This window comes from Agelaius phoeniceus, chromosome 1 (genome assembly GCF_051311805.1).
Source record: "Agelaius phoeniceus isolate bAgePho1 chromosome 1, bAgePho1.hap1, whole genome shotgun sequence".
Lineage (NCBI taxonomy): Eukaryota > Metazoa > Chordata > Aves > Passeriformes > Icteridae > Agelaius > Agelaius phoeniceus.
Genome location: NC_135265.1, coordinates 149,369,264 through 149,383,534, shown reverse-complemented (window position 1 = coordinate 149,383,534; position 14,271 = coordinate 149,369,264). Strand labels below are relative to the sequence as shown.

At 37.8% G+C, this 14,271-nt stretch overlaps 1 protein-coding gene across 2 annotated transcripts in view; it reads left to right on the top strand.

The window, feature by feature from the left end:
• The window catches only part of FAM135B (family with sequence similarity 135 member B), a 201,581-nt gene that overhangs the window by 87,244 nt on the left and 100,066 nt on the right, over window positions 1-14,271 (top strand). For both annotated transcript variants that reach the window (XM_077189310.1, XM_054635636.2), the window contains exon 3: window positions 792-871. In XM_077189310.1, the coding sequence (XP_077045425.1) occupies window positions 792-871 (80 nt within the window). The remainder of the gene's footprint in view (window positions 1-791; window positions 872-14,271) is intronic.

Genomic DNA, 14,271 nt, shown 5'->3' with positions numbered 1-14,271 from the left:
TATGATTCCATGTGTAACTTAGACCTCTGAAATTGCTGCTGTTTTCTTTTTCTGTCTGCCTTCACCTAACACAGGGATTCCCTATGGGATAGAAAACAACCAGAATACAACTGGTTTAGATGTGATTAACAGAATCACAGAATGGCAGGGACCCCAGTGGGCCAACTGATCCAACCTCCCTGTTCATGCAGGGTCACCCCAGAGCACAGGATTGTGTCCAGACAGTTCTGGAATATCTCCAGTGAGGGAGACTCCACAGCCTCTCTGGGCAAATCATTAATGCTAACATTTTCTTGATAAGGTAGACTCACCATGGAACAGCAGAGGTATAACTATTATGTATAATATGTGCAATAATGTTCCTAGATGTGAGATTATCACTTTTGTTGTCTTTCCACCAAAGTTTTTTTTTTTTTTATTGTTTGTTTGGTTGGCTTTTTTTGGTTTTGTTTCGTATTAATTTTTGTCACACCTTGTCTGATATCAAGGTCATTTTATCATAGAATTTTCTCTATGTCTCCTTTTCCTACAGGATGCCAAGTGCTTTTCACAATCTTTCTTCACTATTCACACATCAGGCCATTGTGTCCACTCTGCCTGGTGTAAAATAGAAGGGGCCAGATTAAACCCACTTGAATTAAAGCTAAAAAGCAGAAGAAAAGATCCCAAACATGCCTGTTCTCTTGAGCCCTTTTGGGTGCAGATGCCCAGGGTGTGCTCTCACAGAATTTCAGGTTGGATCAAGAGGTCACTTCTCCAGCAGTGTGTAACTTTTCATCCTTTCTCTCCAGGTATTACCAGATAAGAGCTGGACTGAAGATCCCATCCAGGATCCCCCACAGGCTCTTTGCTACCATTGCAGGACAGACAGGTAAGCAGGTCCCAGAGGAATGTGGCATGACTGCAGGTGGGGTAGGGTGGAGAAGGAGACTGTGTGAGGAACAGGCGAGCCTGGATTGAGAACCAAACCTGCTTTTCCCTAATGATCAGTAGTTGTTCATCTCTGTTTGGGTAAGGGTTTGTGTCTGGTATTGGGCTTGTGTCTGTCAGAAAAGCAGAGGAAATTTTCACAATCTGATCTGAAAGCATGTCTCTTCTATATGGTTCCTTGCTGACAATTTTTCAGTTTAATATTACTTTATATCTTTAGAGTTCTATTTTTTTTTAATAAATAAAAAAGTATTGTCCAATTTGGAAGTCTGGTTCAATTAAAATCAAAATTGTTAGACAGGTTTTATAAAACACAAATGATGATACCAAAATCTGAGAAAATCACCTAAAAAAAATAATGCAAAACTCAAAAGCTGAATAAAGAAATTTTCTTGGAAAATCAATGAATATATAAATAATTTAGTCTGGGTTTGGAAAAACATCTTGTGAAAAATCCTCAAGGAAAAAAGTATTATTTTACAACATATTCCACTGTAATTTGCCCTTAGCATATCCAGAATCCCCTGGAGTTCCTTAGATTTCTGGAAATGTCCTCAAATTAGTGCAGTTTCTGGCATAAGTAATCTTAAACTAATGAAATAACCTCCTGTGAAGACAGCTAGAACTTCACTTTCTTGGGTTAAAAAAACACTCAATAACAAACAGTAAAAAAGCCAAACTACTCCTGTTCAGAATAAACCATGTTTTATATTTACTTTTTTTACAAAATAGTATTTTCTTCTCCCTCATACATCTTCAGCATCGAGAAAAGAGTGAAGATTCTTTCACTTCTTCTGGAAACAACTCACGTAGACACCTGGGCAGGGGAGAGGCGAGGCTGGCAGTGCAGTTACAGGATTAGCACTTGACTTTCAGGGTGCTAATGCAATCCAGACTGGGCTCTAATAGCTTTATAGGGCTAACATCAAGACAAGGGATATTTAAGCCATTAAGGCTTTAAACAGTTTCTCCTTGGCTATCTTTGCAAGTACTTCCTAATTGATTTCATAGATCTGCAAGAGAGCATTATTTAATGGGACTGAACTTAAAGGTACACAGGCCATAATGTGGGGTTTTTTTTCATGCCACTGATCTCTCTCAGTGTGTGGATACCTGGGATAGGGCTAATTAAATTTCTGTGCATGTTTCAATAAGACACTCCTATTAAAATAGCATTACAGCAAAACATGGGGGATATAAAATAGTGAATAAACTCCTACCTCACTAGCAAGAATGACTATAAAATAAGTGGAATTCATGAGTTCAGTTTAAAGGAAGTATTTTTAATCTTTCCCTTATCGGGTTCGTAGGATTTGTGAAAACTGAGAATATATTTTGGAAATGATTATGTAAATTCATAAAGTAAAATCTGTGAATTTATGCAGTAATAAAATATATAAAATATGTAAGCATACGAAATAAATAGGAGGCAGTATTTATCTTCCGATGCACATGGCTTTTTATTTTTATTAAATGTACAGGATTTACAATAAAATCTTGGGAACTGACAGCATTAGCAATGTTTGCTTCCCACTAGATGTTTTCAGCAAGAAAGGCAAAACCCCCCATAGTTTACAATAATTCAGCAGAGGGAAAGCTGCAGTCTGTGCTAGGCAGTCCCTTGGTGGTGACCAAACAAAAGTGAGCAGAAAGAATTCCAGAATTCCATCCGTGGCACAGGACTGACAGGTTGTGCAGGAAGCCTTGGTGACCTACCACATGATCCACAGTTTATCCATGTCCTGTGTACAATTTAGGAAGAGACTGGGCTGTGTGGCTCAGTCAAATCACAGGAGAGCTGTGCTGGAGCCCCTGTGGTGTGGTCACTCACATCCTCATGCTGACCATTAGCTTGTGTTGAGTCAGGGTGCATGAGCAGGAATATGCTGTGAACATAAATACATTTGTAATACATTTAGTATTTGTAATTTGTAATGAAATATATATTTAATTCATATTTCTAAGCATTTTTAGCTAGGTGTGTTTCTCTAAAGACAAGACAAGACTGGTGGCTGGGAATTTTCACAGAATCATGCAATCATAAAATCTGGGAAAGACCTCCAAGATCAAGTCCAGCCTTTAGGCTGAACACTGCCTTGCCCACTAAACCATACAGTGGAGTGTCACTTCTTGTTTTCTGAACAAAGGATGCTGACTCCACCACTTCCATTCCAGGGATGCTGACTCCACCACTTCCCCAGGGAGCTTGTTCCAATGCTTACCCACTCTTTCAGGGAAGAATTTTTTTTCCTTATATTCAACCTGAAACTCCCCTGACTCAACTTGAGGTAATTTCCTTTTGTCCTATCACAAGTTGTTTGAGACTGACCCCCGCCTCCTTTCAGGTTGTTGTAGAGAATGATAAGGTCTCCCCTGAGTCTTTTCTCCAGACTAAACCACTCCAGTTCCCCCATCATTTCCTTATTTTCCAGATTATGCTCCTTATTTTTGAGCAATGAAAAGGAGAAAGGGAACAGGGCTTGTTGTGCACAAGTTGCTGTCATGCAGATTTCATACCCCCACGAAATTCAGCTTCCTGTCTTTTAATAGATACCATGACTGAAGACTGCTTTGGGCTTGTGAAGAAATTATTCTCTCTGCTCATTCATGTACAGCTCATAACAGCACAAACTCCATTGCCCTCAGCATCCCTCCTACAGGGCTGAGTTAATGCAGACATAGCCTGAATTTAAACCCTAGAAATGCCTTTCTGAGTGGATTTGTGGGGCTTTGGCCTCTGGTGCTCTTCAGCAGCATGGCTTGTTAATGTCCTCATGTGATGGTGTCTGCCTGCAGCAGGCAGTGGCTGAGCCTGTGGGACCCAAGCATGAACAGCCAGAGGAGCAGGGAGTGAAGATGCCATCTCACAGTTATAATTTGTATAATTAGCTCCTTGGCTGAGCTGCCTTATGACCCACTAAGTGTCTACCATAAGATTTTAAGCTACTATATAAATTTTGGGGCAAGGATTCATGAAGTATTGAACATACAATCATTCATTGATTTCCAGGCTGCAGGCACAAGCTGAAAAACTGCAGGAGTTTATCTTACAAACATGTATTTAAACCATCTTTTTTTGCTCATTCCTCAGAACACTGGGAGAAAGAGCAATGCTCAGAAACAGTTAGGATTAGTTGTTTTATCTTGATGTTCTGCACTGTGTCAAAGAGGGGAAAATGGAGACCAGAACAGTATAGAGGAGGACAAGTTAAAGAACATGGTATGCATGGGATAAATCTTGGCAGCATTAACACCAACAGAGACTTAGAGGGTGAATTACAGCCTTGAAAATGCCTGATAAACCCAATCTCAGAAAGAATATAAAAAATTTCCATCTCTTCTGCAGTGTTTTGCAGTAGTCTACACACCACTTTAGTGCATTATAATTTTGAAACAGAATTATTTTTTAAAAGTGAAAGCTGCAATTGGCTTTTTTGGTAAGTTTTCAACCCGCTACGCCTCACTCTCATATACTGCAACCAGCAATATTCATTTGCTTCCAACTTGCCTACTTGTTTACCTTAGGCCAGGAAAATTGTTTTGCTGGGTGAACATTAAGAAAACAAAAATCTTTTGCATGGCATATAACTAAAGAAATTACTCAGGACTTTGATTTGTGTCCTGATCTCCCTTTTTCTCCACCAAGAAGTACCACATTGCCAATTCTCAATACTCCAAATAGACAAATATTTTTGAAAACTTGACCTGAAAATTTAATTATAAGTAATACAAAGTATTTAAGAAAAATTATCACTGGCTATGCTAATCTTTATTGGACTGTAGAAGTCTTCCATCTAATTTTAGTCAATTAAATTGGGTTATTGTTTGAAAGTGCAGAAAACCAAGGACAGCCAAGGAATTAGATTCTTCCTTCATTTTTTCTCATAAAAGGCAGGGAGATAAGATTCAATGTTTCTTCCAGACAAGTCAAGAAAAAGCAGCTGTGATTGCCATTTCACGTTGACTCTTTTTATTGGTGATGTAAAATTGTGTACTTACAATTTTTATGCTTTTTCATAAAATGGAATGCCTGACTTTAGGTGACAAGAAGAAGCTCAATTTCAATTGTGGCATGCAAAGAAAAAAAAAAGTAGGAGCATCAGAAAATCATGGAATCATAGAATAATTTAGGTTAGAAAAGGTCTCTTGTGTCCCACTATTACCCTAACACATTAAACTCCAACTCCAGCACTAACCCATGTCCCTAAAACAAAGAACATTGCTGTAACCTCTGTCTGAACTATACAAGTTCATGATAATCCACACTGAATTCCTTTTCCTATAAATTAAATTATTTAATTAAATCTCTGGCTACCTTTCACCTAAGACATAATTTGAAAGGTTATTTGCATTTCTGATATGTTCCATAATTAACTGTTTGTGCCTGTTTTTAATAAACAAGCAGTGATCTTAATTTCTTCATTAATTTTTTGACTCTCTCAGAGCAATTCCCAGTGAAGGAATTCTGCTTTGAAAATTAAAGAGAAACCTTTTCTTGTAAATGGATTCTTAATGCAGTCAAAACAAACAGTTGCAGTTAGTTGCTCATTAGAGCAAGGAGAAACAGCACCATGACTTGTGGAACAGTATAAAATTGCAGTCATTATTTTCAATAACTTCTTGAAAGGTAATTTCTTCCTCCATTAAGTGAAGGTAAGGTTATTGTTTTTGAAGTATGAAGAAAAGGGGTAGAAATTTATGCTTTAGCAAACAAATTAGTTTCTTTTCAAAGCTTATTAAAAGTAATCTGAAAATAAATAGGGATTTTCTATATAAAATAAAGCATACCTGATAAATACAAATTATATCCAGAGGGCACTTCACTGTGAGAAAAGGTGTTTTGGGGATGAGTTGTCTTAGGAAACTTCAGCTGTGAGGCCATAAGAGATGAACCCATCCCTGGAAGCATTCAAGATCAGATTGGATGGGGCCCATGGTCTAGTGGAAGCTGTCCTTGACCATGGCAGGGGAGCTGGATTCAGATGATCTTTAGGGTGCCTTCCAACCCAAATCATTCTATGATTCTATGATCAAACATTTAAAGACATGCTAATTCATAATCTAAACAGAACTAATTCCATGATATTCCAAGAGAAAAGGGGAAAGAAACAGAGAAAAAATAATGAAAAGGAGAAAAGGGAAAATCTTTCTGACTGATGTGATATTTCTGTCTGCATGTCTCAGTCATTCTTCAGTAAATGTCTTTCATAAATGCCTCAAAGGATGGAAGCTGAAAAGTATTTTGGCTGCTACAAGAATTTCCATTGTTGACCTTCATCTAAGCTGGAAACCCTCAATTCCCCCCTCCAGAAGCTGGGTCAGATCACTCAGATGGAAATGGAGTAGGTCCCACAGTGCTGGAGATGCTGAGCAGCATCCCAACCCAAAATTGAGACCTGGCCAATGGAGAAAGCCAAAACCAGGAAGGGTCTGCAAGCTCCAGCACAGGCCACAAGTCTCTTCCCCTGGCTAATGAGTCTGAAACACAAAACTTCAACATCAGTGAAGGCTGGCTGGGACAGAATCCAGCTGTTTATATGTAGAGAGCCAACACAGCATTTCTGGTGCTTGGGACCAAGGATGAATTTCACCTTTGGGGTAAAATTGGCCATGGAGCAGTTTCAGACCTACCACTCCAGTGTGAGCTGGCCTTCACAGAGCTCTCTTCTCTTCCAGGTTCACTTGCATGTCTTTAATTTCCCCACACAGTGATTCTCCCTGCCTTCACTCTGATGTAAATTTCAGTCTTGGGATTCCTTTAAAATCCATCACTGCTCTAAACATTGGTGGGTCACACCAGTTCAGCAGGCAAATTGCACCCAGACATAAGTTGTGTTGTTTTCTGCATTGATGAAAAGCTATGTGCTGTTATAATGCCCCATACTTTACATAGAGATTTTTGCCACCTGAATTAATATTTGGAATAAATATATGGAGTGGCAGCTACAGAATTATATAAAAACAGTGAATTAGTATTTCCACATGCAAGTGTCTGAAGAACAGAATTCTTTTCAGATATGAATTGTATAACTAAATGAGGCTCTTAAGGAACTAGCAATGAGTTTAGAAACAGAAATAAACACTACAGAAAAAGAAAAAAGATGCTGTTTGTTTTAACAAAGCATTAAGCATTTAAGAAAGAAAACTTTCTGCTGATCCCAAGCAGTTCAGTTATTCCATTATCTCAAGTTTCAGCATCTCTGAGAAATGAACTTTGGTTTACAGAACAAATCAGTGATAAGAGACTGTATTTATGTTAGGAGCCTTCCTACAAGGAAATTAATAGGACATCTTGCTTTTTATTATCACTGAATCTATGCATGGGCAGAGAGGTAGCTTTATATAATTCTTTCCATGAGGCTAATTCAAAATGTCAAAAGGCAAGGTTAAGATAAAGGATTCCTCTCAGAAATGTGCAGCTTTAATCAAAAGTCACACTGAGGGAGCAAACATCCTGAACTTTTTGATCAAGCAATTTTAAAATTATGGTGTCTCCTTTAGAAATATAAAATCTCCATTTATTCTAAATATATAAATGCTAAACATAATATTTCAAAATTAAAACAAGTCTCTTCAAACATTTAAATATGAAAATGATTATACATTGAATGAGTTCATGCCTGAAAAATGTTGTCTTTGCACTTTACAAGTAGGCTTATTTTAGCCCTGGAGGGTCTGCATGAGTGTTCCTCTGCCAAAGAATGTGCATTTTCAACCTTCAGCAACTGGGTTTTCAAACTTCCTTAAAACCAGATTTGCAACTCAGCACACGAGGATAAATGTGTCATGTTCAACCCTGGTTTTTTGATTTCAGAGCCTAAATTTTCAGAAGTCACTACTTACCAGTACCAGTTCAGTCTTTATTTTTTGTTCAGACTGGAACATGCCAGTTTCACTTGAAACTGGGATGTCAAAATGGCAAACTAAATAACAAATCACAGCTTAAAGTCTGCAATAAGATCTGATATTTCCCATTCATTGAGTACCAAAAAGGTGAAAAAAATGGACAGCTTGCAATAAATTATGAAAATCTTGACAATCAACTGTTACAAACCAACATATACAATTCTTATCTATATCACAGGAGGAGAAAACCCCACAAAATGTACCCAGAATTCTATGCAGGAGACAACCCTGCTTTATTAACAAAGATCCTTGAAGTCTGTCATCAGAACCAAAACCAGGGTTTGTCCTAGTGCTTCGTGGAGCTGTGAATTCCTGTGAGCTTCAAGTGCCTGGAATTTTGGTGGAGCAGATTCAGTGCTTAGACTGAAGAGCAGGTGAATTGTCATTCTAGAGATATGACAGATAAAACTGAAAGTTTGTCCTGCCTCACTTGAAGTCAGTGTGAACTCTGAGCAGTATCATATGCAGCTCTGATAACCTCAGATTTCCTTGAGGAAGGATGTATCAGAGGGACTATGACACACTGAACAGAGGTCTAGAAAACACTAGAAAATTCTGCAGAAGATGCTCCTCTGCTGGATTTATGTTAGCTAAGAAATAGGTAAATACCCAACTGAGTGTTTTCATAGAACCATTTAGTTTGGAGAAGACTTCTGAGATGACCCAAGTCCACTGCTAAATCATGTCCCCCAGTGCCACATCCAGACATCTTTTAAATACCTCCAGGGATGATGACTCAACCACTTCCCTGCAGAGCCTCCTCTAGTGCTTGACAGCCCTCTCTGTGAAAAAATTTCTCCCAATGTCCAATCTGAACAGCCCCTGGCTCAACTTGAAGCTGTTCCCTTTCTTCTATCATTTGTTACCTGGGAGAAAAGAGGAACTCCCACCTCACTACTTCATCCAATAGAGGTCCATGGATCTAGCCTGAAAAGATTCCTCTGTGGAGCCTTCCTACCCTCCATTAGACCAACACTACTGCCCAGCTTGGTGTCATCTGCTCTTTTTTGCCATCATCATTCTGTTTTTCTAAAAGCTGCTTTTTACTTACTTTAGTTAGTTAAACTGCTACAAGAAAGGGACAGGCACCTTTGTTGAAGGCTGTGAATCACCAATTAAGGGATGACCTTCTATGGATCTAAAATGCAGAGGAAAGTGAGGGATTATATGAAGGAGCATGCAGCATGTCTGGAGCTAGTTATTAGAAGCGTTCTACAGTAACAAAATCATTTAGCATGATTACATTCTCATTTATCTCCACCTCTTCATGTCTTACTTTCACATTTAGCAAGTAGTTCTGCAATAAAGAATTTGCTGCACAACCAAGGTGATAAATATAAAGTGTCAGCATCATCTGAAATGAAAGAGTTTGGGGTCTAGTAATAATTAAATTGTTATGGTTTCGGGATGGAGCAACTGTATTTTTGTATGGGGACTACAAGTATTTTTAAAATTTTATTAAAAAAAAAATTATGGATGATTGATTATGTCCCAATGTTCTGCTTGGGAAATCATCACAGTCTACAGACATTGCAGGGAGTGATGGTTCCTTGAAAATACAGGTGGTCAGGATTTCCTAGTGACTATGTGATGCAGAACATCTTAAAAATTAGTATTTAAGTAACCTGAGATCTACAGATGACAGTTAGATGTCAGTTTAAATAACAGGTGTTAAGTAAGAAATCAATATTCATTCATAAGAACATATCTATATATACCTTTACCAGCTAGAGGCAATAATGGTTCTTCCCTGGGGAGGGTGTATTGCATGATTTATAAATTAGCTTTCTAGCAAATCTTGTTTCACCAAGCTTTCTATACCAGCAGGAAACAGTTGTCCTATAATGATTTGTTAGGCTATATTCGAAGGGCAGGAAATAAATCATCTGTAACCTGAGTTATGGCTGCAAGATGGAAGAAGCCTTGGAAATCTGTGGCTAAGGGTAAAAATAATCTTATCTAAGTGCTGAAATCTGTGCTGTGGGTGTCTCTACCTAAGCTAATCAGCCAGTCTCCCTTTATAGCCAGAGGAGAGAAACAGGTAATTTGAGGGAGTAATTTAACATATCTATTTTAAGATGAGTTGAATCACACCTATTTCTGCCCATTTACTATAAAAGAAATTGCAGGAACTTTTGCAGAGAGACATTTTCATTGTGCTTGTAAAAGACTTGTCACAAAAAGGCTGTGATTGCAGCTTTGCCTTCATGTATCTATGCAAATCAGGCAAGTAATAATGAAAGGTAGGAAAGGTGACATAGTCAACATAGAAAGAAGATGATGCTCTTGTCTTTCTCAGCAAATAATCAAAGATGGCATCTTGATTCAGGATTTTAAATAATGTTCCTGAAGATTTTTTCAGGGTGAATAAAAGAGCAAGGAGAAGCCTCCAAAATGAGAACAACTGTCTTATTCTTTCTTTTCCTAGAAATTGTTTCTGGAACTAATAGAAAAATAATCAACTGTATTATGAAAAAAAAAAAAGAATTTATATTTTCCTTCTGTAGTGGCCCTGTAATTTATTAATTGAAAATTAATAAATGGAAGTGGTGTAGTAGTTTGTTTTTATATCTTGTAAGACTAAAACTATGACTGTATTTTCACCATAAATTTCAAAAATGAACAAAAAAATATCCTGAGAAATAGAAGCTGGGTTTGAAGTTTGACAAACCAGGAATTTAATTTGAGATTCAGCAAAGCATTCTGTGCTATTAACGGATCTCTAGAACATTAGTCTATGGTCAGTACCTCTGAAGCTTAACACTATGCATGAAATGTGACCATAAATTAGAAAATTTACAGAATTTTCTGTGCCTTCCAGTGTATATGTGGACCTTTTAGAAGGATTTGCTTAATTTACTATTCTAGATAAAGAATGCTGCTTGGTTTAATTTCCCATTGATATCACTGTCAGGAAGATCTCTGAAAAATTCCTTCAGTCTAGATGTTAAAACAGGGAACACACACAGCAGGAAAAACGTGTCTTATCTGTAAAATGATGGCACTGCTTCAGAGATACAAATATCTATATAATTTAATAACCTTCCAAAGATGTAAGATAAGCAAAAGGAATCCAAATAGACATACACTCTCTAGCAGCTGCCTCAAAATATTCCATCTGAAGAAAAGCTATGTCCCAGGTAAGGCAATGATGCCACAACAAGAGGGGAAAGTTATGGATGATTTGTGCAGGAATTCTATTGACTCCAGAAAGGGACATTTTTATTTTTATAGCTAATCTGAAATGCTCTAAACCTAAGCCACAGAGCTTTGCCAGTGCTTTGTGGGCAGAGCACAGCTCCAGTATGTGAATTGTGACATATCTTTGTAGAAGTATATTCAATATTAATTTTTAAAAGAGGCAGGCACCTTGGAATTATTGGTTTTGGGTTAGGTTTCTCATTTGTTTCAGTTTTTCTTTTTCTTTTCCATTTCCACTTCAGAGAAAGTATTGTCCTGCTTTCTGTAAATATCTCTATAGTGGAAACAACTGGAGCACTCACTGCCTTTCCAGCATCTGTAATCAGAGACATATGATGTCCAGTCATGCAGTTTTAATTAGTATTCTTTTTCTTTTTCTCATTGCTAAAAGAAGCTAAAAAATTCAGATACTATCAGTTAGAGAGGGCTTTTAGCTGCATAATGTAGTGAAAGATGCCCTTGCTCACAGCAGTGAGGTTGGAATTAGGTGAACTTCAAAGGTACCTTCCAACTCAAACCACCCTATGAGTATATGATTTTACATATGAATGGTCATGTTCAGATTGAACAAAAATATGGCTTTGAATGCTGCAATTTCAATTTTCTGTTTACAATTGCCTCATATACCCATTAAGTGTGTGAAGAAATGTGCAAACGAATTGGTCCATTTAGGCATAAGAACTTTTGCTGGATTGAGATTGCCCTTCAAATGCTTACATTTAAATTTGATGTTTGAATGGAATAGATGGGGTGTGTGTGGTGGAATAAAACTGTGCTTAGATGCACTGGTCAGCCCTGGCATTGGACCATTTGTCCCAGGGGGAAAACCTCAGTTTTGCTTTAGACTTCATTGCCTGGGATCCATTTTCCCAGAGAGTGAATGACAGCCTTGGGCCTCTGGCTGCCTCAAGTCTTGATCTTGCTCTCTCTCTAAGAAAAAAGATTGAGGGAATCTTTGGGAAGACAATGGAACTACAATAATCTGGGCAAGAAGTTAGAGGGCTCAGCTGAGTAAGACATCAGGTTTGTGTAACATACTGAAGAATAGAATGATTCAGACTCTCTTCATCCTCTTTGCATTTCCTGTTGGTGTGACACCACAGAGCCTGCAGACAGTGCTGAAACTCAGCATTTCCTTTCCTACAGATTTCTCACCCAAAAGTAATATCTGTATGCCTATAGGTTCACTTAACTACCCTTTTTGCCTTGGATTTCATGCAGAGTTTTCACTCTTTTCATGAATTAACAGCAAGTTGAATCCTGAGCAGGGATTTACAATTTCCATTGTCATTGCCCTTGCAGAAATGATGGGATATATTTGAAGCACAGTGCCAAGCCAAATGGCTCAAAGAGGGGCACGGCTTGTGGGAACCAAACCACATTTAGTTTTTTGATTTCTTCCTCTCTATATCTAGGATAATGTGAATTTGGCTCTGCTTTCTTATGGCATGAGCAAACAACTTTCTCCACCCTAAAAGTAACCTAATTGTGAATATGACCTAATCTGTCAGAAGCAGGTACTTTCCCCAGTGACTCGTGTAGTAAAATGCTGATTTTTAACTTAAAAACAATCCTGTTGGCTTAAATAGGTCCTGCTTATTTATTAGATAAGCTGTTGCTTAAATAGCTTATCCTGTTTGATAGACTGGGGAAGAATGTTAGGAAAACCCATGGTCTCACCTTGATTTTAAATTGTGTAGCTGGTAGCATAAAAATGATGCACTAGGAAACAGGAACTAAGGAAGTTCAAAATTACATACTTGGCCTTTACAGACTGGTGGTAAAAGCTCACATTCTACTGCAGATGATATGTAACTTCTTCTTCCCCTTCCAAATCTGTGTGGCAAGTCATAATGAGTAGTAAAATTTGCTACCACAACCCCCTCCACTGGTAAGATCATAAAACTCCCTGAAATTACACGGTGTCCATTTAAATGTTCCTCCAGGGGCTGCATGTAAAGTGGGGAGTTCAGTGGAGCAGTTGGCTCACTACAGCTTTCTGTGTCAGAGTAGAAAGTGATAAAATCAGTCTCCAGCAACTCTGAGCCATAATTTTTTTACTCTAGTATTGCAGGCTATAACTTTGAGAGACCTATTTCACAAGAGCATTTTATAATGCTGTGGATAATTTAGAAAGTATAGCAAGACAAGAAAAGCGTGTAACTGAGGGATGGTACTCCATATTCTGATTTTTCAGCTTAAAGGAATGATATTGCACATTACCTAACAGGTATCAGCTGTTAGTATCAAAAGCTGATATTCAAACAAAAAGCAAGCAAACAAAGTTCTTTACAAAAAAAAAAATCCAGGAGATAAACACATTATCCCTTAAGAACAGGAATAAGTCTTTCTCATCGTGTTAGAAGAAACAGCCATGAAATTGTTACTCATATTTAGGTCTCCAAAAATTATTTCAGCATTTCTTGCTGTTACAAAAGAAATTCAATTGAAAGCATAGTGTAGGGAAGATCCATGCACTACAGGCACTTAATTTGGTTAAAGAACACCCACAAAAGGGAAACTGTGGGTATTACCCAGTGTGTATGGCCAACATCCCACATCCAATGCCATCACTCAAGTCAGCAAATACCAGGAGCAGAAATCCAGGAAAGAATTTATCAGAAACAAAATCCCTGAGTCTTTGTAGCACCAAGCTGTGTAGAATGTGATAGCAGGAGGAGTTGAGGACCCATGAGGATTTGCTAGTCCTTAATTCCTATGATTGCTGGGCTCTTCTTCTGCTCTGATTTTGAGCAATCAGCTTCTCTCTGTTTTAGTTTCCCCATATGTGTAATGGGGTTAATTGAAGCTGTATCATAAGGGTATTGTGAAACTTAATTACTTAATATAAAGAGCTTTTACTTTTTTGGGATATGTTAAAGTGCAGGAGAGTAGATAATTATTCATGGTTTTGAAACTTTTAATGGTTAGTTTACATTTTAAGGAATAAACCAGCAGATCTAAAGAGGGAAATGTTTGACCTACTATTTCTACTACACACTGTATAATGAGTCGCAGTGATAACAGAAATCTGGGAGTCTGTTAATGTAATTAAAACCACTGACTTTCTTCTAGGTGGGAGGTTTTTAAATGCGGCTGATGTCCTAAATGAAATTATGCTGCAACTTCATCATAGCTGCTGTACCACATCCAAAATTAGGAGAATAATTCTGCTTGTGAACATATTTTTCCCTGAACCCCTACACATTAACATGCCAGAATTTACTAATATCC